This window comes from Manacus candei, unplaced genomic scaffold (genome assembly GCF_025592945.1).
Source record: "Manacus candei isolate 608988 ecotype Guabito, Panama unplaced genomic scaffold, ASM2559294v1 h1tg000022l, whole genome shotgun sequence".
Classification (NCBI taxonomy): Eukaryota; Metazoa; Chordata; class Aves; order Passeriformes; family Pipridae; genus Manacus; species Manacus candei.
Window position 1 is genome coordinate 5,154,419 of NW_026138070.1, and position 24,220 is coordinate 5,178,638.

The following is a 24,220-nucleotide window of genomic DNA, read 5'->3' on the forward strand; positions in this document are numbered from 1 at the left end:
CCATGGTTAGTGCAACCAAGCACAGGGGTAGATTCTGGTTCAGGGCATCCTTGTAAACCTCTCTTAACTTTGTTCCCTCTGTTAGTCACAACAAAAGTGTCTAGGCACTGCTGCTGAAAATTCCCTCTGCAGATGGCAAGCCAGGTCCAAGGGAGCCTGGCAGGAAGGGTTAAGACCCTCTGGGTGCTTGGCCTGTGGGAAACCCATCCACTTCTGAGCCTCTGGACCCAGATTTCTACTCATGCTGGGTTTGCTGCAGTGGGGGAGTGCCTCTCCTCTCTCCCTCCTCAGGGCCCTGAATGCCACCAGGCTTTTAAATGACAGAACACAAGTTCTGTACAGAGGGAGCAGCAGAACCAGCTGCTTCTTGCCTCCTTCCAGCCCTGAGCTTACAAACTGCTCAAGAAGCTATTTATTCACAATTCAGACCCTGCTTGGAACCCGCCTGTACATCTTTCTCACTCTGTGGTCCCTGGGCCACACCACGGCGCCTGATCTTTGTCCCACCCTCCCTGCCCAGCAGCTGACCTATGCAACTCACTGAACTGGAGACAGAGCCATCAATAAGCTGGCTGCCAGCATTCCCAGCTCCCTGTCACCACCCTGTCTGCTCTGCTCTCACCCATCTGTCAGCTCTGCCAGCACAGTTCCCCCTGAGGGATGGGAAGCCACATCCCACGGCTGGAGCTCCCAGGCACTGCGAACCCTTGCTCCACAGGAGGTGGACTGCAGTGCTGCCCACTGCACCCCATCACGGTGATGGGCACCTGAGCAGCTCAGGAAACAACCCAGGGCACGCTCTCATCCATCAAACACCAGCCAAAGCACCAAGAGATCCAGCAACCAGCTCAGCCCAGAGGATACAGGAAACCAAGTGTGGGCAGGGATTGGGTCATTCCTACCTGCTGTGACACAGGAATTTACTGAACTTCCCCAGCCTCCCCTCACACACAAGCCCCAAATTCCACCTCCTGAGGCACAAGTGCATCAGTGAGACCCCAGAAGACAGCAGGGAAACACTTCTGCCCCCCTATTCCTCAGCTGCCAACAGGCCACAGCAGGAATTTTCCCCCTGAGAAAGGGCCACGATTCCTCTGGTAGGAAATGAAAAGGCCTGCCCTCTCCCTCCACACCCCTGGCCCCCACCAGTCTGGCATTAAATTGATGTAATATGATTAGGCGAGGGATAAATGAAGAAACCTGTTCAAGTTCATTAAGGCTCAGCAACACCTAATGTGGACAGATCACTCATTACTGCCAGGCCCGGGGAGACGCTCCCTCCTCGCCTTTAATTGCCTCATGACGAGGCAGCCCAGCACCTCTCCCGAAGCCATTAATGATTTCCAGCCTTGCCTTTCCTCCCAGAGATCCAGCTGGTAAATGAGAGGAATGCAGGTACCTCCCCACCCCCACACAGACTGATCAATCCACGCTCTTTCTTCCCCAGCTCCTCGTTCTTTCCTGCTCAGGGGGTTCCCAAAATGTGCAAACTGGTTTCCTTCCCCTCTTCAGGCCTTGCAGAGACCCCAGCCAGGGAGTCTCTCCATCCTGCCAAACCCATTCCAGAGGGCATCTTGTCCTGATGTGATGGAAGAGTCTGCATCCACCACCTTCCCTGCTCCCTTGGGGAGGATGCCAAGGGTGTGTGATCCTGCTGAAATGAGCAGGGAGCTTTCAGCTCCACCAGCACAAGGTAAGGGGAACCTCCCCTAGATCCACGACATTAAAAAACAATTGCAAATTCATCCCTTTCCCTGCTGCACCAATACACTGCTGCCATTTCTTCTGGGAGTGGCAGCACCACTGCCAGGTGGAGGCCAAAAAAGGAACCACCAGAAACAGCCAACAGGCAGCATCATCTCCTTAGGAGGACCACAGTGGATCCTGATCCAGTGGGCAAGAGGCTTAAAGATCCCCATGACACACCAGTGCCACAGTTACTTCCACAGCACCAACATGTCCTGGGTCAGGTCTCTCCTCATCTCTTTTCAGGGTCAGCATCACTGGGCATTCTCAACTGCACTCCCTGTTTTCCAGCTAAACTTTTTTCCCTGTCCCATCCAGAGTAGTCTTATCTCCCTGCCTAGATTTCTGCCATGAGCTGCTCAACATGCCTCTCTTGGAAGCAGTTTGAGGCTGATCAAGATGAACCAAAGTCCTACCATTGCCCCAGACTCTCCTTTTGACTCTTTGGAAGAGAGGAGATTGTTATGCCTTCAATCTCACAGGTAAAGAAGAAGCAAAGACACAGGCCACAGCAGCTGCAGGGCCTCCCAAATTCCCTTGCATCTGGCCACCCAGGAAAACAATGCCCACAAAACACAGGGAAGTGCAGCACTGGCTTCTCTGACAGTCACTGAGTGCAGAGCCTGGCTGGGAACATCTCACACCCCACACAGAGCAAGAACAAGAGCTCATTGTGTGCGTCTCCCAAGACACAGATGCTTTTCCAGCCTCCCTGTTCCCTGTCCCTTGCCCACTGTGGAGTCACACCACTGCCAGAGGGGACTTCACCCTGTGCCACCACAGCTCCACTGCCCCCACCCAGCGCCTGGGGATTCATGTGGGGCTGAGCACAGTTGCTCCTTGAGATGGAATATGCCTTCAGGGCTGCTCCCTGCCTCCAGAAAACACCCTCCTAAGAACAAAGGCTAAGGAGAGATGGCTGGACCAGGAATGTTGGAAGGCCAGGCCCATCACTGGCACTGCAGTGCTGGTGCAAACTCAGACTACACAGCACAGCTGTGGGAACTAAACAGAGCAGGGAGAGCCCTTGGATATCACATGGATCTCAGACCTCACTCTGTCACAGTGGATGGCAGACCCTCAGAGCTGCCAGAGCCTCATGCACAGACGTCACAGCACAGGCCCGGGGTAAAGCCACGCCTAACACGTGGATTACAAACCCTTCCCCCTTTTATGCTCCCCTCCCATTCTTTGCCAGATCACCTACAAAAATTCCTCTGACTTCAGCCTCAAGCCATCAAACTTTTCCAACCTGTTCTTCCTCCTGTGCCACAGATGCCTGTGAGGAAGAGGACGCTCGCTGGTTCTGTGGCAAGTCTCAAGGTTTATCCTCACTCCTTACCCTGGGCACAAGTTGTATGAATGACAACGCATTTAGAAAACCTGGGACATCCCAAACATTCCAAATGACAAAAAGAACATCCAAGTTTATCCTCCAACTCTGTGGTGAACTTCTCAGGCAGGTTCCACAATTTACTGTGGCCCTCTCGTGGCCACAGCCAGAGGGTGACATCACCCACGTTCTCCAGGTTTTCTTGGCTTGTCAAGAATACTTGGAATGTCAGTCACCATAAAATAAATAAACCAGAAGTTCATGCAAGGAGAGGATCAAAGATCCTCCTGCTGGTAGCCAGCCCCTATGATGTACAGAACCTGTCCAGCCAAACATCTCTTGGTTTTTGGGCTCTCAGGTTGAGGTCAGTGTGTGTGACAAAAGCAAGGTGCCAAGGGGATGAGAGAGGTCATGCACAGGAAAAGATTAATGCAGGACTAAGGCTTTAAAATGAGCTGGACTGACAAAGGAGAGAAAGATAAAAGCCTCTCAAACACCATCATCCTGTGCTCTCCCTCCCTCCCAGTGTATCTTTTGAACCCACCATGGCCATACTGACCCACATCATATGGAATTCTGGACAAGGAGAAGTCAAGCCCAGCCCCAGCCCTGTACCTTTTACAGAGAATCCACTGTTCTCCTCATCAGAGTCACTGTCCATCTCGAAGAGGTCCTTGAATTCCTTCTTATCTTCCTCCTTTCTTTCATCGGGCTTCTTGCGCTTGATTTCTGGGAAGTTCAAGTCTTCAAGCTGGAAAAAAACCCAAACCAACAGTAAGAACAACCTTAATTTGTACTTTTAAATATAAAATGCAGTGTTTAAACACAGGACTTGGCTTTGCCCAGCCTGCCAAGACCAGTTGGGTCTGCCTGCTGCCAACTGGAAGAGCCACAGATCTGTGAGCTGGTCACAAAGGTGACTGATACACACAAAGCACTGCTGCTCTATTGATCTTTACCTAATAAACTACTTTTGCTAATGGACCCTCTACTGCTGGTACCTTAGCAGGGATAAAAATGCAAGATATCCACGAAGAGCTGGCTGCAGGATCTCTGGACTGAAAGCCACGCAAGCCCAGTGAAGCTCAGGAGGCAGCACAATCAAGACAGACTGTGCTGCTCCTCTCTGCAGCAGGAGTTCCACCAACACCAAAAGCTGTGACAGCTCCACCAAGGCTGCCTTTCTGGGTGCAGATTTCAGCACGGTCAGATGGCAGGGATGCTAAAGGTCTGCCTGCACCCCCATCACTCGCCCTCGTGGAGGATCAATGGGCCAAGAGCCCCCTGCTGCAGCCAGCCAATATCAATGCCATTAAGCACTTGCCATTGACACCACCTCACTGCTCTTTACACCTCTCCGGAGGGGGATTAGGGGGAGGATTTACTCGCAAGGGCTCAGGCCAGCAGGGCAAAGATAATCAGAATGCAAATTAAATCCCAAGTGCTCTGGGAACATCAGCTGCCCGCTGCCCTGCCTGGCTGCACACCCCCTGGGAAGCACTCAGGCATTAGCACACATTAGCTTGCTTGGAAACATTCACCCCTCGAGTAATAACTCATTTGCTCCCCTCTACCCCCCAACCCATCAGACCACCCCTCAACACGCTCCTCCTCGACCACTTCAGCCCTCCTGAGAGCTTCTCCCGACGGGAACAGCAGGGAAGCACAGCCTGTGTGGAAGGGCAGCTCTCAGCAGAGAGAGAGAGAGAGAGAGAGAGAGAGGGAGGGAGGACTGGGATGGGGAGGGGAGACAAGGGAGATGGAGATGTGCATTTGCTCCCGCAGCCAATTCCAGCAATTTCTCCCAGCCTGTTTCACGGTTATGGTCCCCAGCTGGGCAATATTGATCCTGGGAGCTGAGCACTTACAAGCAATAACCTGCAGCACCGGGATGGAAAGTCAGGAGCTGGTCAGAGAAGGGGAGAGGGGAACGAATCACCGACCACCATTTGCAGGGGCCTAATTTTAAATCATCTCCCCACCTACTCTTTTTTTCCCCCACTGTGAGAGGCCTCTGCTCCCACTGGCCCTGCTGGGCTGTCTGTGCTGGGAGGGTGGGTGAAGGGAGCAGCACAGGGCTGGCTTTCCAAAACTGCAGTCATTCCATGCCAGAGAGGAGACTTGGGAAGCAAAATGCAGCAAGGGCAGTGATCCAAAGGCACTGCCAACCAGCTGCCCTCAGCTGACCCAGTGACAGACTGCCACCATCCTCTATAGAATCACAGAATGGTCTGGGCTGGAAGGGACCTAAAAGATCTCATTCCACCCCCTGCCATGGGCAGGGACACCTTCCACTAGCCCAGGTTGCTCCAAGCTGGCCTTGAACACTCCCAGGGATGGGGAGTCCTCAAGCCCAGCAAGCTTGAGGCAGAGGGGTGAAAACATTTTCCATAGACCCCATTATTTCTGGTGGACACAACAGCCTCATGTGCTGGCAGCGTGTTCAGCAGGGAGCAGAGGCTGTTAGTCCTGTGTTGGTCTTTGTTTTCACACTGCCTAGGAAAAGTCTCCATTTCCAGAGGCACCCTACAGTTTTGGGTGACCATCAGTACTGGCTGAACTCAACCTGAGCATATTACAAAGGACCTGGTGTTGAATCCTGCTGAGTTGTGCTACCTCCAACTTTGAGACACCACAGGACTGCACCTCAAAATAAAGGCACCCAAACCCCTGCTTGCCATGGAGTGATCACAAAGCAAAGGAATGAGGCTTGTACTGAGCCACAGCTCACAGATACGGGCTGTGTTCATCACACACAAGCAGTAATTAGGTAATTTGGGGGCCAGTCTTTTAATCCCCAGCTAGAGGGTTACTATCTACTGAGCCTCACGAAGCCGATTAGTCCACATCCCATTAAAAACCATTGGGAAAAGCAAATGGAATGGGCAGACAGGGTCAGTGTTGTTATATAAGGCAGGGCTGCAGCTCAGAGCAGCTGAGAGACAGCCTGATCTTTTTTTTTTTTTCCCTGTTATTATTTTTTCCCCCCCAATGGCTGCTAATGGGACATGGATTTTCCCAGCCCTAATGGGCCTCATGGTGTTCACTCTCCTGCTGGGGCTCACAATGCTGCATCATTAAACTACCAGTCCCCACTGAGGCACACAACAGCCCCATTCACCAAGCAGAGATGCCAGGCAGCCACGGGCCTTTCCAAGACTCTGACTCCAAATTCTGCCTCTCTCTGCAGTCTATCTGCTCAGCCCACTTTCTGCAACAGAAAACAAGCCCCTGTCACTGCCTTTCACACTTCCCCTGGTTTCTTGAGCCTTGCTATATGAAAGCAATGTCCTTCTCCACCTCAGCTGGTCCTGGACACCCCAAGGAGCTCCAGCTCCCCTCCTCCACTTAATAGAATACAGGGGCTTGTCTGCACTGAGGGCTGATCTCTCCCCTTGTGAAAGCTGCTTCAGTACCAGGAAGGTGTCTAATCACACCAGCAGGGCCAGTTTTGGGCAGGAGATTAACCCCACTCACAGCCATCACTTCTCACTGTTTCTTAGCCCTCCCTCCCAATTTCCTCTCTGCAAAGGCCACATTCTTTGCCCAGCACACAGCGTGCTTTTTGTTCCCTCTGCATGGCTGCCCTGGGGATTTTCAGCCTCCTGCCCTTCTCCCAGCCTGCTCTACAGTACTGAGCATTTGTAGGATCTCCCAGGTCTCCTACCACGCCCTGGGACTCGTCTGGGAGCCAATCATCCTCATGTCCCATCGATTATTTTAATTGTTCCCCAGCATACACTGGAGACACCAATTATATCTGTTTCCTGCTGCCTGGCCAGGAGCCTGGCTCAGCCACTTTCATTGCATTAGCATCGAGACAGCTTTCCTTTGGACTCCTAATGGAGCTCCCACCCCCTCCTCCTGCATCCCGGAGTGGCCAAGGAGCCTTCCCTTGGGCAGGAGATGTGGGAAATGGTTGTCTGGGCACTTCTGTCCAGACAGCAAGGCCCACCTCACAACCAGCCACCCCCACCATGGGTGCTTACCACCCTGCTGCTGCCAGGACGTGGCTCTTGTCTTCCCATGGCACAGATGATGCCCAGTAAACCAGGGGTTTAGCACTTACCCTTTCTTTGCCACTGATTTCCAGTTGTATCTCCTTCTCTCTCAGCTTCTTCCACTGAGTGTAATACTTGGTCAGAGGTGTCCCCTCCTCTTTGACCTGCTTCTCCCATTGTTCCTGGGGAGAGAAGGGGGTACAAATTTAAAGGTTTTCAAAGCACTTTTCCATTTTGGCAGACACAGGGAGTCAAGAGCACAAGGTTAAGATCCTTTCCCAAACCACACTTTCCCAGCTTATGGGTAGAAGTTGGCAACCACAACTAAGAATGCAAGGAGGGCTAAGTGTGACTTCAGCCACAGTTATTTAAGCAACCACTGAGCCAGAAGTGGTTGTGACTGACAGCTCTCCTTAGGCAAAGCAATGCTTGAGCACTGCAGGGAAACCAGAGGAAGCCAAAAGCTGAAAGGGACAGGTTGGACAATGAAACAGCTTAATAATGTGATGCCAAAGCACAGGACACCAGTGGCACTGAAGGACAGCATGGAGTCCTCACAAAGGAGCATCCATGGTGGTTTATATGATGGAAGATCAGACTGTTTCAGCGTGAAATGTGGGTTCCCAGATTCCTATTTCTGCCTTCTAGGCGAGGCCTGATTCTCAGAGTTGCTGAGAACTCACAAAAGGTTCTCCTAAAATGAGTCAATGCCCCCTGGGATCCACTGTTACTCTCCTGGCCTTGAACATTCACTTCTGCTCTGGCTGCAGTGAGAAGATGCCAACAAAGAAGTCAAGGCAGATGATGCAGCTGCTGTACTGGGAAAGGAACTACTTCAGCTGAAACTTGAAGGGAGGAATAAAAAAGGGACAGACCAGAGGATCTGTCAGGACCAAATCTCTATTCCCTGCTCCTTCAATGAAGGCATCTGATCACCTGCTCAGTCCTTGCTTTTAATTCAGGAAAACATCACACGAGCTCTTACAAGCTCTAAGTACCAAAAATGTCTGATTGCCTGTTCCCCCTGTTCCACAGCCAAGTGTTTATTTTTGAAACAAACATTCCCCTGCAGGGTCTTGGACTCATCCCAGCCTGGAGAGAGCAGAGCATGAAGAAGTGCAGAGCCTGTTTTCCGCTGCCCAAGCGGGGAGAATAAGGAGGTGCAGACACCCTGACTGGTGGGAAGCCAATTAAATGGTTAAAAATTCCTTTATGCTTCAATCATCTGGCATGTCAGTGCTGAAAGGGGGTGCTGCTATGTCATATTAGAAACATTCTTCTTAACCTGCCAACATCCCTTTACTAAAAACCCCCACAGAACTGTTACCTGGATCACCACAGAGCCCAGAGGCTTTGCATTACCCCACAGTAAAAAAAGTCAACCTAATCTAAGCAGAAAGATATGACATATAGTAAGTAGGAATTGAAACAGGCAGAGGAGGAAGGGAATGAGCAACAGGAATAAAGCTTAGCATAGATACACCCAAAGGTCAGCACAGATCCAAAAGGAGTATCCTGAATCTAGGGCTGGGAAAACTCCAGAGCTCTGTATGGGCAGCTGTGTGTACACAATGCTCCTCACCAGGGGTGAGAATGAAAAGCCAGACCATCCTCACAGCAGAAAACACGGCAGCAGCTTAAATATTCTTCAGCAGATCTCAAATCAACTGCTCCTGGGGAGCTGAGCCCCAAAAGGAGGGAGCTGTGGGGTGGAGGCTGCAGGCTGTGAGCCAAGGCATGGGGAGAGGGTTGGCTGAAGAGCAGGACTGTGCATGGACAGCAGCACAGAGCCCCCAGCTCACGCCAGGAACCAAGCACTCAGTCTGTGCTGTGAAGGGAAATGCACCAGCCTACACCAGGTCCTGATTTGGCCCATCCCTGGGAGGGAAGTGGAGGTGACCTGTGGTCTCTGCTGCTGGTACCAGGCGCTGAGCTCGGCAATCAAACACCACCCAGCTCCAACAGCACATTTATGCACCTGCAACAGGCACCATCCACACTGCACCGAGCCAAACACTCCCTTTCTGGGAATCTCAGGCCCAGGCTCCCAATCCCCCTCCCCCAGGACTGTTTGTAGCATGTCTCCAGGTCTGCAGGGCTGGTGCCTGTGTCTCCTCCCCAGCAGCACGGCCGATGTGCCAACACCAGCCTGCAGACCCAGCACAGCTTCCCTGCCCACCCAACCCACCCCTCTGGCCAGAGCAGCAATTCCTGAGCAGCACAAAGGCACCCAGCTTATAGATTGGGCTCTGCTTGTGCTGCCAGCTGTAATCAGGTGATTTGTTGAGGCTGCTTGGTATGGACAGCTTCTGAGAAAGGCTCTTCTTACAGAGAGGGAAGTGTTTGTTCTGCCTGATACAGCTCTTTTGGTTTGCAAGTGTGCTGGAACCCAGAGATAAAAAAGACCATTAAAACAATCGCATTTGTCTAGTCAGAACACCTCAGTGGGAATTTTGAGAGAGGGGATGCCATCCCACCCACTTTAACCTTTTGGAATTCTCCTTCTATTGCAGCTTTTGCATCGCTGTGCTGTCAGGGGACACCCCGCATGGACTAAGCCCTGCACAGCAACAAAAATATCATCCTGCACCCTCCAGAAAAGCTTTCAATCTGAGATGTGAGATGGGGATGAACCAAGAAGATCTGTAAATCCCACGGAAAGGAGGCAAAGCTTTCCACCAGCTCACTCCCTCACCTCCCCTTTCATGAAGCGTGACAGCCTGAGGGGCTGCACTGCTCTCAAAACGAGGGGTCCCCAGCTCAGCACAGGGGTCTGATGGGGAGCCCAGCACATACTGCAGGTCCTTCTCCTTCCCTGCATCTTCCCCTGCCAATCCAGGGCCCACACCAGTGCAGAGGAACCAAAAATCACAGCAGCACATTAAGCATCTGGATCAAACTTCAGCTGCAGGCTCCACTTTTCTTGGCTCCCTCTCATAAAGACCTTAATTATTATAGTAACCTATTAGCACTGTGCTCTCAAAAAAAAAGCACTGGCTCTTCATTCTTAACAATGACAATAAAAAAGTAAAGTTCTCAAAATAATAAGGACGAAGTCAATGCTGTGGGGTTGGAATGTTTAACTTGACATGGAAGGACTGTGGAAGGATCCCTCCTCACATCCCAGGAACTGTGGTATGGAGGGACATGCACACCAGATGTGTTCAGCCTAAGTTCAATCCCCAGGGACTCTTTGAAAGAGTCCCTCAGGTAAAATCCCCCTTTCCAAAGCACACCCACCACTCTGTAATTCCCCATGACAGCCACATTTTGGCACATTGCCGAAAGAATTAGCTTAGAATTTAGACTTCCACAGTGGAACAAGGACAAATGCATGGGAAAACCAGAGAGCATTTGCTTTCAATTGCTCCTGCTGGCAAGGGGGACATGCACATACCTCCCCTTCCCTCAGCCCTCCTTCCCTTCCCTTCCCTTCTCTGGCAGTGTTTGCTCAGGAGAGGTGCCAATGCCCCACACAGCTTGGAAACAACCCAGACTTCGAGGGACACTCCAAATCCTTTTGGGAAGCCCAGCCTCCATAGGAGCTTTAGCCCTTCTTGGGAATCTACACCATCTGCTTGCAAAGGTGTAAGGGGGAAACACAGGCCCAGCCTGGGTTCTGGGCACAAAAGATAAGCCACTATGGCTTTTCCACCCCACAGAAGTGCTGAGTGGGCTGTTTCCTCTGCTCCCAGGAGCACTGATATCCCAGGAAATGAAGGGAAGGCTCCCTCCTCCCACAGGACAACACCACAGTGGTGCAGAAATGCAGTTTGCACAGGCAATCCTGGCGTCCTCCATGAGCAGCACTTCACACTTCACTCTATCCCTTGAAATGGCAGAACAGCAGTCCCCAAACCTGCCTGGCAAACTGGTGTCCTTCCCTTAACCAGCCTCCTTTACTCAAGGCAGGTGCCTGTTGATGCCAGTTCAGAGCCAGCCCCTCCTGATTCACACTGATGTCACCCAGACATCCCTGGGAAAGCAGGTGCACCAACCAGGAGACACCCAGGCAAGCAAGACGTTAAAATAATCATTTGGTTCTTACACAAGGCACTGCAGCCAGAGCTGCTGGGAAAAGCAGACAGTGGCAGAGTTGTTGGAAACCCTGTTTTTGTTTAGCTAAAGACCTTCCCCAGCTCATCCATTTCGTGGAGAGCCCGGGAGGTTGAAATCTCTGCCTCTGCAGTGGGTGGGTGGTCACAGCACTGCCCACAAAAATACAAACCAACAAACCCCAGACTGCCTCGCTCCAGACGGGACACAAACCAGCCCAACCCAGACTGGCATTTACAGAACCAAAGACTGCTTAGTCACGTCAAACCCAGTCCCACCAAACCCCTTCATCCCAGAATAGCACTGCTGTGTCCTGGCACTGATATGCCAGGATTTCAGTGGCTGATCTTCCTGCAGTCTCTGCCCCTCAGTGTCTGCAGACACATTAGTCTGCACTGCACTGCTGCTCCGTGCTCAGCTCCATGCCAACGGGTGGAGCTTCCAATGATGCAGAACTCCAGACTTTCCAATAAACCATGTGGCCACAGAGACTGCTCTGACCCGTCAATCACCTTGCAGACAGAGATATTTTCACCTCCCTCCTGCCAGGCAAGGAAGAGCCAGTCTCCCTACTTCCTCTCACAGAGAGGACACACACAGCTCACCCGTTATCAGGCTTGCAGAGGTGGCAGAATCCCCCCAACACTTTGGGCACCTTCCTCATCAGGAATGGGATGATGAAAGAAAACGTCCCAGCAAAGGCAATGCCCCAGCAAAGCAAGGCATTTCCATGCCATGTGTGTGCTTTACAAACAACAGAAGGATACAATTTATGGGCTGTGTTTTCCATGAGGCTTTTGGCTGCTCAGCCTTGCCGGGGCTCGGTTGTTTGTGAACATCTGCCCCACCGTTTCCAGGATCTCCTCCTCCTCCTCCTCCCCCCGCTGCCACAAGCTCAGCCCAGCATCCAGAGCCTGGCTGCCTTTCCAGGAAGGCCACATGGAAGCAGCAGGACTCACCACAGCCTCCCTGCTGGCCACGCCGAAGGCGGCTCTCTGGCGCTTGCCGGAGATGTAGGCAGAGTTTTCCTGCAGCTTCTCCAGGAGCTGCCGGATGGGCCTGCAGTAGTTGGCAACCTTGCACTCCTTCAGGAAGGATTTCAGCTGGGAGGAGGAAAAGGAGAGGAAGAATGAAAGCAATATGGGAGTTTTCATAAACAGCAAAAAGAAAAAGCATTTCCCACCCGCAGTGACAGCACGGGGCATCTTTTCCCTTTAATTCATCCCATATTTCAGGGCATCACCCAGATCAGGCCTGGGGGTCCTGCCTCCCTGGGCTGGGAGGGTGCAAAGAGCTGCAGTGATGGGCCAGATGTTTCTGTGTTACCCACAGCAGGGGTCTTGCTCAAAACCAGCTCTTCTACACCCTGTAACACTACTTTGTTCTGAAAAAGATGGATCAGTGGAGTTCAAGCAGCCAGGAGGAAAAAGTCTGTGCTCTTGGGGCTTCAACTTCCAGCTGCTGTTGCAGTTACAACAGCTCTGTCTCCTGCTCTGTCACATAATGAGGAGGACTGTGGACCAGATGCATGAAGACCAGGAATAACAGTGGATACTAAATGGCCAGAGGCCTAGGGAAGCCAGGATTGGAATGGGGAAAGCTGTCTGTGGGGAACATCAGTTGATATTGGGATGGGAATATCAAATACAGTGGGCTGTGGGTGAGGCTGATGGCTGGGACTGAAGGCAGAGTTTGAAAAGAGGTTTAAAATTGGGGTGGGGGTGTGTGTGGGCTGGGAGTAAGGGCCTTTAGCATCCTTTGGTGGGAAAACTTGGTGCTGCTCCAGGTGGGTCAGGACAGAGTCAGCAGGGCTGACTCTGGCTCCATGTCTGAGTGCACCAACCCGGCTCCAACTGGCACCACTGACTTTTCAAGGGTTCAAACCCATACCCCCACCACATAAAAATCTACAAAATAACTCTCCAACACCACTGCACTGCTCTGACACCTCCAAGATAAAAGCTGAGGCAGCAGTGGATGCTCCTGATGACAGAATGAAAGATGGGGGTGTCCACATTGACTCATGCCTTGAATTCCACTTTACTACTCTGTCTGCTAACAGTTTTCACCAACTCCAAGACAAGCCTCTGGAGTGCTGTCCAAATTCTGCAGGTCAAGCTCTTTGCTAGACCCATATATAAATACACACACACACACACACACACTACACAGACACTTGATTTAGAGAAAGAGATCCAATAAGGCAAAAGAAAATGGTTAACCACAATGGAACCTTCATCTCAGCTGGGGCCTGCAGATGCTATCATGATAGAGATAAAAGGTTTCCAGTCAGCAAATACATTACTGCCTCCCCTACTCATGGCTTCAAATGTTCTGCCTCAAAAGACAGAACTGGGGGAAGGATGAAGATGTCTCCCTCCTGTGAAGCCTTGGCTTGATCTTACATGCCAAGTGGGGAGGTATTAAATGTTAATCAAGAGGTGACAGTCACACCCAGCCCCTCTCTGCCATGGCACTGCTCTCCTGATGGGTATGTTGCTGCAGGACCTGCTGTCTGTGACACACATGGAGGATCTCCCCCATTAACCAGCAGCAGGGGCTTCCCTTGTCCCTTTATCCCCAGCACACACCCACCTGCCATCACACAACCATCTCAGAAAAATGGGATTTAAAACAGAGACCTTCCCTGCTTTCCACAAAGCACACAGCCCATCAAACCAGTACAAAGAAACCATCAGCAAAACTATTCTCCTGCTGACGAAGCCTGTCCTACCCTCACTCCCCCCCTTTCTAAAATATTTATTTTTTTATAGGTGCTGCATATTTATCTCCACTGAGAGATGCATTTGTCATTCGATTTATCTCACTTGATCCCCACAGCTGCAGCCCCAGATCCATTTCATCCGCTGCCACATACATTATCATTTTTCTTCCCTTGCAGAAGTGTCACCAGAAATCCTGCGAAATCTCAGGCTCTATCAGTGCAGTTTGGTGCTGTGTGTTTGCTCTCACAGCCCCCGTGCTTCATTTCTGCTTCCCCCCCCTCCTCCTCTCTCCCAGCCTTGCAATCCCTCACAGTCCCACCACTATCTGCCACAGATATTAATGAAACGTAATGAGATCTCAGTCCCGTGTTAAGAGGCAGGGAACACAACCAGGGAGGTAAAAGAAGATAAAGGACAGAGAGAGAAAAAGGGTCTGTGTATGCCTTTTCCCGCTCTGCCAAATATAAGTTATATCTTTCCAGAATAAAAGCAGTCAGGACATAAATGTGTGTGGATATATGTCATTAAGATCTCCCACCCCAGCTAAGCAGCTCTGTGATTAGTGGGATTGATTCTGTCTAACTGCCAACCAAAGGTTTACACCAGCAGAGACCACAGCAAAACCCCAGCTCCTCTTACTGTAAGTGATGCAGGAAACTAGAAATGATCTGAAGCGGCTGGGCACGTCCTGCAGGGAACCCAAATCATGCCCAAACCCCTGCTCACAAAAAGCAGGAGGAGTATTGAACTGGGGACAGAATGAGCAGCAGCAGGAGTGGCTGCTGGCAAGGCAGCCCAGCACCTCCTGCCCTTCTGTCTCGCTGCAAGCCAAGCCTGGATTGTGCCATCTCCTGCCTCCACCAGCACTGCCTACCCCTCAGCAGTGCCAGTTTTTCCCCCCTCTAACTTCCCACCTCTGCTCTGTGATGCCTGTCAGGGCTCTAGAGGAGGGAGGAGGCTCTTCCAAGCATCCAGAGGCTCTGCACTGAGCTCCTCACCAGCCCATGGAGGCAGTGACCACCATGGGGTCGCCCAAGGGGCAAGAACAGCAGCTTTGAACCATCTCCTGTCCCCCCCGGGCTCTCCTTTCCTTTGATCTGCCGGGGGTGCTTCCTGCCTTCCAGGCAAGGAGGAGGTTGGAAAGTTGAGTCTGAAGGTAGTTCAGCCCAGCTTCTCCCAGACCCACTGACCAGAGGAGGAGGAGGAGGAGGAGGAGGAGGAGGAGGAAGGCAGCCCTGGCCAGCTGGAACGCAGCCCCCGCGCGACGGCGCTGAGAGAAGCGTGAGCTCACCAGGGAGGGAGTGTCAGGACAGATGGATTTTTACAGTTAACTGGAACTGCTCCAGGAGAAAAGCCTCTCCCCCCTCCCCAGGCCTTCCCGAAGGCTCCGAGATTTTGGGAAGCTAAACCTCAAGCACCCCAGCCCGGCAGACGCCACGAGGCTGCGGTTAGTGGCAGCCAAAGAGGAACCCGATAGCATCAATCCTCTGCAGGAACCCAGGCTGGTCCCAGGGTGTGTTTGGAAGCCACGAGGTGCTCGGTGCCAGAGGGCCATCAGCCGCTTCTCACTCCAGCCAGAACATCGGCTCCGACAGCTCCGATGCTCCCAATAGCTGCTGGCTGGGAGGAGAGGGCCTTGTCTGCTGCCAAAAAAGTGAGGAGCACGCACAGCCAGCGAGCACAGGAGCTGCTCTGATGCACAGAGAGGGCCTGTCAGCTCACATTAGCCAAGGCAGCCCCTGCCAGCCAGCGCTGGGCCGTGCCAGGCTGGCGGCCCTGGCCAAGAGCCGTGTGCCTGACAGATGCCAGGCTGCTGCACACACGGAGATCTGCCTCCCAAGCAGCCCGAGGGGCACAACCACTGCTCCCATGCCAACCAGAGGTATGACAGCAACAAGGTGTGCAGGCACACAGGGGCTCATGGCAGGCACCAAACAAGCTGGGGTTCATGTCCCTGTGGAGGGCAGGACAGCAGCCTTCTGCCAAAGCTGTGTGGCACCTGCCACTCCTGAGTGAGAACAGAGAGGGCTGGAGGAAGGGAGGGAACATGTTTCAGAATATTTACACTGAACAGTGCTGTTTGCAGCTTCCTCATGAGGGGCAGCACTGGATCCCTGCTCTTTGTGGCCAGTGACAGGACCTGAGGGAATGGCTGGAGTTGTGTCAGGGGAGGATTAGGTCGGATTCCAGGAAAAGGTTCTTCCCCCAGAAGGCACTGACCAGGCTCCCCAGGGCAGTGGGCACAGCCCCAAGGCTGCCAGAGCAGCCAGAGAGTTTGGACAACGCTCTGAGGGACAGGGTGGGATTGCTGATCCTCATGGGTCCCTTCCAAATCACAATATTCTCTGATTCAATAATAATCTTACTGTTCAAAACAGAGAGGTCACGGCTCATTCAAAACTGGAGTCACTCAGCCAGCAAGGCATCAGGAAAGGATGATGCACAGTAGGGATGCACTGCACTATTGTGGACAGTAAGGTACAAAACCATAGAAGTGGCTAGGAAGAGCACCCTGCACCATGGAATGCCAGGGGAGAGGCAAAGGAGACTGCTGTGCAGCACTGCTGTGAGGGGCAGCAAGGAGGAGGGATGGAGACAAGAATTGCACTGCTGTGTGGAGGGACTGGGGAGAAAGTGCCCCGGTGGCTGGAGAAAGGAGGGAACATTGCCATCTTGTGGAGAGCACCTCAGGGAGGCTGAAGGCAAGGAAAAGCACGGGCTCAGAGCACAGGTACTGCTCTGAGACCACACAGCAATTCAGACAACCCTGAATGCCAAGAACTCACCTGAGTTCCCCATCCCAAACTCCATCCCCACAGCAGTCATGCAGCCTCTGCTCCACTTTGGTTCCCCAACAGTGGCAAACTCCACAGCCACTTTCACCTACCTTCAGCCTCCTACTTAGATGTGATGCCTCTATTCCTCCTCAAGAACTCCCCAAAACACAAATGAAAATTAAGATTAAAAGGTAAACGGCTCTCCCCTCATTTTGAGGGCCATCCTGAGTTCACTGTCAGCTTCAATGACTTTATCCCTGCCCTGTGCACACTCATGGCATGACCAAGAAGTGTTTCACACCTTACCTGAATGACAGTGGGCAGAACCAGCTCTGGGAACCCAATGCTGTGGGCTTGGCTGTGGAGATACTCAAGCATCAGGTCATAGAGCTGGTCAATGAGTCCATCCTGAGCAGGAGAAACAGAAATAAAGATATTGCATAGGAACCAAACCCTACAGTGGTTGGGAAAGGAGTCTCCAGCCTTATGGGACAGGGCACAGAGGTCATTGTGTGCTGCTCTGTGGGTCCCAGAGAAGCTGCTGAGGTTACTTACTCTGTAGTAACACTTACTCTGAAGGCCTTTTCCTGCAGGTTGGCATTGGAAAGCTTCAAGATCACGGCGAAGTTTATGGGCTTGGAACTCATTCGCCCTGGCTTCTTGTTGAAATCCACTTGTTGGAAGACCTAGAGGAGAAAAAAATGACTGTAAAGACGATCACGCCACAAAACGAACACCAAAGGACTCAAATGAGATCGTGCAGTTGGTGGCAGAGCTGAGGAGACAATCCAGAAACCCTGATTCCTGCTCACCTGCTCTGATCACCGTCCCACAGCTTTCCTAAATATCCAAGAGATACTTAGGGGACAGTCAGGGAGCAGATACCAACCACACTTGGAGTTTCAGAGACCCAAGTGAGAAAGATGTCACAGAAGTGTGAGGTAAAAGGAGACAAACACAAGCAACAGCACAAGAAACTGGAGGTTTGTTCCTCAGCCTCACGTTTCTAACAGTCAGAAAGATCAGACCTCAGTGCCTGGGTGGATTTTGGAGCTGTCCCTTAAGGTAAGAAGATTTTTCAACAGCAAGGCCAAACATTGCTTACACCAAACCCATAACCCTGCCACTATCACTGAAAAGATTGTCCCAGGAAGCAAAGACCAGTAAGCCCTTTGCACAAACACCCCTTGCACCACTTATAGCTGAACAGCCTTTCAATACATGCATATTACTCTCCATGGACAAATTCTATTTTATAGCAAGAGACTTGGAGAAAAAAGAGCCTCCTCCCCGAGTCTGAGAGGAGACCCTGCACCCTTCCCATCAAAATGATGACACAAGCTCCAGGGCACAGCTGGATGCCCAGCAGACTCGTGTATAAATGTCCAAAGGCAGACCTGCACCTTTGCTTTTGTGTTTTTCCAGAGCTTGTCTAATGATAATGGCTGGGGGAGAGGAGGATTTGTGGAACAGAAGGTCATGGTAAAAAGCCATGAGAGAAGTTCATGTATATGTGTGTGACTGTTTCTCCAGGGTGGCATCTCAAATTTGATTTTAACTCAACGCCATTATTGCCTTAAAACTTCAACAAATTGTAATCAAGAGCAACAACTACAAAAGGGTTTTCTCAAATTCTTTTTGGGGGAGTTTCCCAACTTCACTGGGGGAATGGCAGCATGAGCCAGGTAGGGCCAGGATCTGCCTTGGTCTCTGGGCAGACAGCAGGGTACACTGTCCCAATACCCTGTGTGTTGGGCACTTCTTCCTCTGAAGGTGGGATACAGGGACAAGTAAAAGGGTTATAAAACGAGCAGCAATACAAATATGCCCTTTCCCAGCCTGTCAGGGACAGAGGGAAAGATGGTAAGAATGTAAAAAAAAACCCCAGATTCCCAGAGATCCCCATCAGGGGCTCACAAGTTGCAATTAAGGGAGGTGTTCACTGGCAATAGGAACTAATAAAAAGAAAAATAAAAAAACGAGCCAACAATTGGTAACATTTGCATATCTGATGACAACCATTGAGGGAATGAGGAGCACATCCTGTCCACCCACACTTCTGAGCACACCTCAAGAGCAGCTGACAGCTCCTCTCCCTGTGCCCAACGCTTTTAAATTGCACTCCTGAGCAGGAAATAATTTCCATTCCCTCTATGCAGCAGCAACACATCCATCATCAGACCCCAAGCAGCCCAGCAAGGTGGGGATGCAGCACACACTGATTGCTCCAGGGTGAGGTGAGAAGGAAAGGGAGGGCGTTCAGGTCACACCGGTGCCCCCGGGCCAGAAAAGCATGGAGACGACTATTGATTTTTTTACATTTTATTTGTCAATCCAGGTTATTTGGAAGGGAGGGACAAGCTTGGTGGCTTGTGAAAACAAAGAGCCCTTGCCTAGGGAATCGATGCTATAAACCTCGTTATGCACCGTTATTTCTTTGGCCAAAACAGGAGTATTGATCCCCGAGGTCAGACACATTAAAGCGAGAGGAGTCGGGCTCGGTGGGATCCCAACATGCCTCCAGGCAAGCAGGGAAATGCAACCAGAGGCTTTGGAACTCACTCAGGAGGAGCTGGGGAGCCAGGTCAGGACGTGTAGGGAAGGGGAAAAAAAAAAATGTGGTTCCCATCTTAAAAGACTGTGCAGAACAGATCAGCTACCAGGGAGACTGAGGGAGAGCATGACTGATGTCTAGGAATCCTGTGGCAGGGTGGGAAGGTGATAATGAGGGACTAGAGGGCCACAGAACGTCACAAGCCAGCAGTTTGGCTGAAGTGATAACCACTAGCAGACAGAGGAAAGGACAGGGCAGCACAGGCAGGAAGGAGGAGGATTTTTGGCACTCCCAGGCTCACAGATGTCTTCCATGTGGGCAGTGAGAAGGGAGCTGGAATGCACAGTTTACACTGCCAGAGTGCAAACCAGAGAACCAGCCCTGCACCACAGCACTGCCACTCTGTCACCCCATCCCTTTTCCTTCTCTCAGGCTCTAGGAAAAGCCTCCTGGCATCTGCTTTGATCACCCCAAAGCTGGATGCCCTGGACCAGCTCACAGCAGGGACATTACTGGGCCTGCAGCTTTCCCTCAGGTCTGTCAGTCACTTCTGTCTCTCACTTCACTGAGGGAAGGGCTCAGTCTAGTTAAGCTGCTCAGGCAAAGTCCAATTTCAGCTGGTCACAAACATTAAAAGGTTGGAAGTCACCCTGCAAGTCACCTCAAATAGGTACCTCAGGGCCATGTCCAGCCAGATCTGGATGTCTCCAAGGACAGACACTCCATTATTTATCTAGGCAATCTGTTCTAACATCACCATATAAAATTGTTGGGGTAGTTTTTTCCCCTCCAGTGTGTAAGTCAGGCCTCCTGTATTTCATTTTCTGTGTAGTGCAGGACACTTATCTGGTGTATCAGCTCCTCCAAACTTCACATCATCTGCAAGTTTGCTGATGGTGCCACTCTGCCCAACTATTCAAACCCTTAATGAATAAGATAACCAGTATCAGCCCCAGTATCAATCCCTGGGGTGGGTGGTTGGCCTCTAGCTGGATTTCAAGCCACTGATCAGAGTAGGAGCCTGGAAGTTCAGCCAGGAAATTCAGCTGTCAATACACCTGCCTGCTTATCCAGTCTGCAATTCATCAGCTTGTCTTGTGAGGAAGTTCTGGGAGATGGTATCCAAAAAACCTTGACAAAGAGAAGATAAACAGCATGCACTGCTCTCCCCTCATGCACTGAGCCAATCCTCTCAGTGCAGAAGCCCATTAGATTGGTCAGGCATGATTTCCTTCAACAGCCTTGGTACCTGCAGGGCTGTGATCCAGAATTTAAGAGCTGCAATACAAGGGTGGAGGGAAGAGAATGAGGAAAAGGGAAAAATAAGTCTTCAGTTGGTGCAGCTTTGTCTAAAGTTCCCGTTTTTCCTCTCTGTGTAAAGGAGACAAGAGTCCATGTCTTGTAGAAAACACAAGATCTGTGTTTTAAACAGACCAGCGTTCAAATGTATGGCAATGTCCAGCTTTATCCATTCTCCAATCTTCACATCAGCTGATTTTCTGCAAAACATTCCACTGCCCACTCTCATATATGTTGCTCTCCAAGCCCCTGGGAATTTTCTCCAAAACAAGACTCCAGCCATTTAAGTGTCAAAGTGAAACACTCCTGGCCTTCCTGAGCATGTCAGGGTTAACCTACTCTGCCATCCCTCTGCAGGGGAAGCCAGGTTTAAATTGGCATGCAAAGTCTGCCTGGGGGGAGATTTCTACCTTGTCTATCCACACCTGCCTTCCAGCAGATGAGCCACCAATTTTCCTGCTGCAGAAGCCAGTGGCTGTCACACAATAAGTGAAGCGATGAAAAAAGGAAGATTGAGATCTCACAGGCCTTTCAAGGGGAGTAACGGTACAAAAATAAACCCCTGCCTGCTCTCCACTCCTCTCCCAAGCCACCTCTTCCTATCTAAGATGCAATTTTAGCAAAGCTGCTGCTTTTGCTCCATCTTGGAAAGCAGAGTCAGAGAGGAGACGGCGCTGGATGCCCACGCTGGGGAGCATCAGCCCTTGTCAAGACGCATCAAGCAGCCAGCTCTCATTTCCACTGGCAGGGGCTTGGGGAATTCCTGTGCCTCTGGGAATGCACAAATGCTCAATCTGTGCCTCCTGAGCGTGCAGCAGCAATTCAGGGCTGCTGAGGGCTGAGACAAGAGGCAGCAAGGACTTGGTTTCCTTGGTGGAGAAGGGAAATGCCGAGTTACACAGTCACTTCTTACACGAGCAGCTTCACAGAATCTACACACTCAGGCCATGTAGAGCCCTCTCCAAAAAGTGCACAAAACACAGGGTCACGAACTCCACAGTTGTTCTTTTCCTGCACTTGGATTCAGCTGAAACAGTGACAGGGTAGTTTTTCTCCTTCCCATCAAATGGAGCATAACCTATGCTGAGAAGGCTTTCCAGACCCAAATCATGCTCCCCAAGTGCACTCCTGTTTAGCACCAACATACTGATCACATCCTTCCATCCCATGATGGTTTGGATAATGGGCTTAAAATGGATTTTGGGTCATGGCATGGTGTAGAATATGACTAGTGTCTATTGACTTAGTCACTGCTCAGTTTGTGAGCTGGCACAAACAGGTTCATAGTCAAAGCACTATGGCTGGGCATCAGACTGCAGATTCTCCTCCCAGCATCACCACAGCCACCCTCAGACTTTGGACAGGTCACTTCCCACTTCCTGCCATCTCATCTGCACAGCTGGAATACAATTCCTGCCTGAAGACAGCTTGTGGAGACAGTCTAAGGGTTCTAAAAGTGTTCAGCTACCTCTGTGACAGAGAGGAGGAGGGAGTTGGGAAGAGACAGAAGTACAAAGGGAACAGTCCTGAATGCTCCTGGGAACTCCACAGACTAGTTGGGGGATCCCTTGCAGGAGACAGACAAGAAGGGAAAGGCTGACAGCTGCAGGGAGATTTGAGAGTTTAACATCGTGACAGTTACAGAAATCTTGGGTTACAGAAATTAAGGCACACATTTACCCTGCCCCCTTCTGTCCCTTGTCACCACACCTGGACAAGCAGAGCCCAGCAGTGCCTCACAAACACACCCAGCAGGATGGGATGTGGTTGGGGGCTGGAGGAAGCTGGGAGGAAGCTCTGAGTGCAGTGTGGGAACATCTGGCTGGGGCCTGACACTCATATTAGAGATGAGGTGTCGGGGCCAGGACACAAAGAGGGGGGAAAAGGCCCCGAGGGGAAAAAGTTTTACCTTTACACCACTAAAAAGTAAAAAGCAGAGAGAGAATCCTCACCAGGACCTCAGAGGGGGGATGCCTCTCTCACAAAATCTGGCTGGCAGAGTTTCAAACACGCATGACCAAGGGGAAGGAAGCAGGGGAATGGCAAAGCCACACAGGTCGGGAGGAGGTTTATAAACATTGCTGCCTTCCTCAGGCTGAGGATGTGGTTTGCAAGGGACATTTACAACAACCCCAAACCACAAAGGCCTCTGCTTCAACAAAACCTGATTAGGAATGAGCCTGGCTGACTCAGGGCTATTATTATAGAAGCCTCCCTCCCTCCTCCTCCTCCTCCCTCAGTGTCCAGCCTCATGCTGACCTCCTGGGGCTCCCTGCATTCCTCACCCCGCCTTGCTCACACTTCTTCAGTGAAATTTGGCTGCAAAACTTCTGTGTTACCTTCTCACAGCAGCCAAACTAGAAAGACTGATGTGGAGAGATGTCAAATGTCTGATACATGGGAAAGCTGGATGGTCCCTTAATAGCAGTGTTTCACCAAACATACTCAATTTTGCCAGGTTACGCTCACAGAGATCTTTCTAAATAACTTTTAAATTCCTGAAGGGCTTTTTTCTTCCTATTCCCTTTGTCTGCAGTTAGGAAGAACCCCTCCTTTTTGCTAAGGCATGAACACAACAGCTTGGGGAGTCACTGCAACCAGCTCAACCAGCTGAGCCTCTGAATCTCTTCTTTGGCAACCCCTGTTTCCCACTCCAGCTGCATCAGTGAAACCACCAAGGAACATATTTTTGCACCCAGGTGATCTCAGGTGCAACTCACAGGCCAATAAAAGTTTAATCCTATTTGCCCACCAAACAATACATTGTCTGATGCTGTTTGCCAGGGATTTTAGGGCAGTAAGAGAAGTGGGAAATCTCAGGAGCTGCTGGTGGGTGTAGTGAGTGTGTTTATTAGGCAGAAGGTGTCAGCAGGAACCAAACTAACCTCCAGGATAAATGGCAACACTGGGATGAAGGTCCTGGTGTTCTCAGACAGCAGGGTAAGGGCACGGATGCAGTGCATGCGCAGAGGGTAGAAACGGTTCGTTGGTACCAGCCTGGGGGGGAAAAGAAAGGATATTAGGCCAAGTTTATCCAGGAACTGCACCTGCAGCCTTCAGTGGCACTCAAGAGCCTTTCCTGCTCTGCTGAAGAAAGACAGCTTCAGTACTGCACAGCAAACTGAGCTATCCCACAGTGGGAAATAAAACTTACACGTTAAGGCTGTAACACTAACACGCAAATTCCTCTGACCAAAGCACAGGTTTCCCACAGCTTCTGCTGGGAGAAAGTGCTGCAAGAGCTTTGCAGATGAAGTTTTATCACTGATGCTGTTTAGTCAGGTTCAACATTTTTGGCTCTCATGCTCCCAGCACGGGGCAAGTGGCAGGAACCAGCAGTGAAATGACCATCTAAAGCAGCAAGTCTGACCAAGGACAGAGCTCCCCCAGCACACCAGAGGAGGAAGAGGTTTCCCTTCTCAGGCTTTGTGCCCACAGAGTTCATGCTGACACTTGAACAGTGACCCTCTCAGTGTAGAAGGTCACTGGGGCAGGAGCTGGACTAGCAGTGACCAGCACATCTGGAAGGACAGAGTGGGAATGAGTGACCTCCCACAACCAGATCTGTTCAGCTCTCTCCAACCCTCCTGAGCTGTTCCCACCTCCTTCAGAGAGGCAACACGTACATTTGAACAGCCAGGAATCAGCATGGAGGAGGGGGAAGAGGCCAGACTTACTTTCACCCACATTTCAAATCATTACACACTCAGCTAATTAAGACAAAAGTT

At 51.2% G+C, this 24,220-nt stretch overlaps 1 protein-coding gene across 2 annotated transcripts in view; it reads right to left on the reverse strand.

The window, feature by feature from the left end:
• The window catches only part of NOC2L (NOC2 like nucleolar associated transcriptional repressor), a 43,029-nt gene that overhangs the window by 5,938 nt on the left and 12,871 nt on the right, over positions 1 to 24,220 (reverse strand). For both annotated transcript variants that reach the window (XR_007904339.1, XM_051786310.1), the window contains exons 12-17: positions 23,378 to 23,489; positions 17,212 to 17,325; positions 16,946 to 17,047; positions 12,096 to 12,239; positions 7,149 to 7,262; positions 3,695 to 3,830 (exon numbers count right to left, since the gene is read on the reverse strand). Coding sequence is in view for 1 of the 2 variants with exons in the window: in XM_051786310.1 (XP_051642270.1) it covers positions 3,695 to 3,830; positions 7,149 to 7,262; positions 12,096 to 12,239; positions 16,946 to 17,047; positions 17,212 to 17,325; positions 23,378 to 23,489 (722 nt within the window). In the remaining variant the exon portion in view is untranslated. The remainder of the gene's footprint in view (positions 1 to 3,694; positions 3,831 to 7,148; positions 7,263 to 12,095; positions 12,240 to 16,945; positions 17,048 to 17,211; positions 17,326 to 23,377; positions 23,490 to 24,220) is intronic.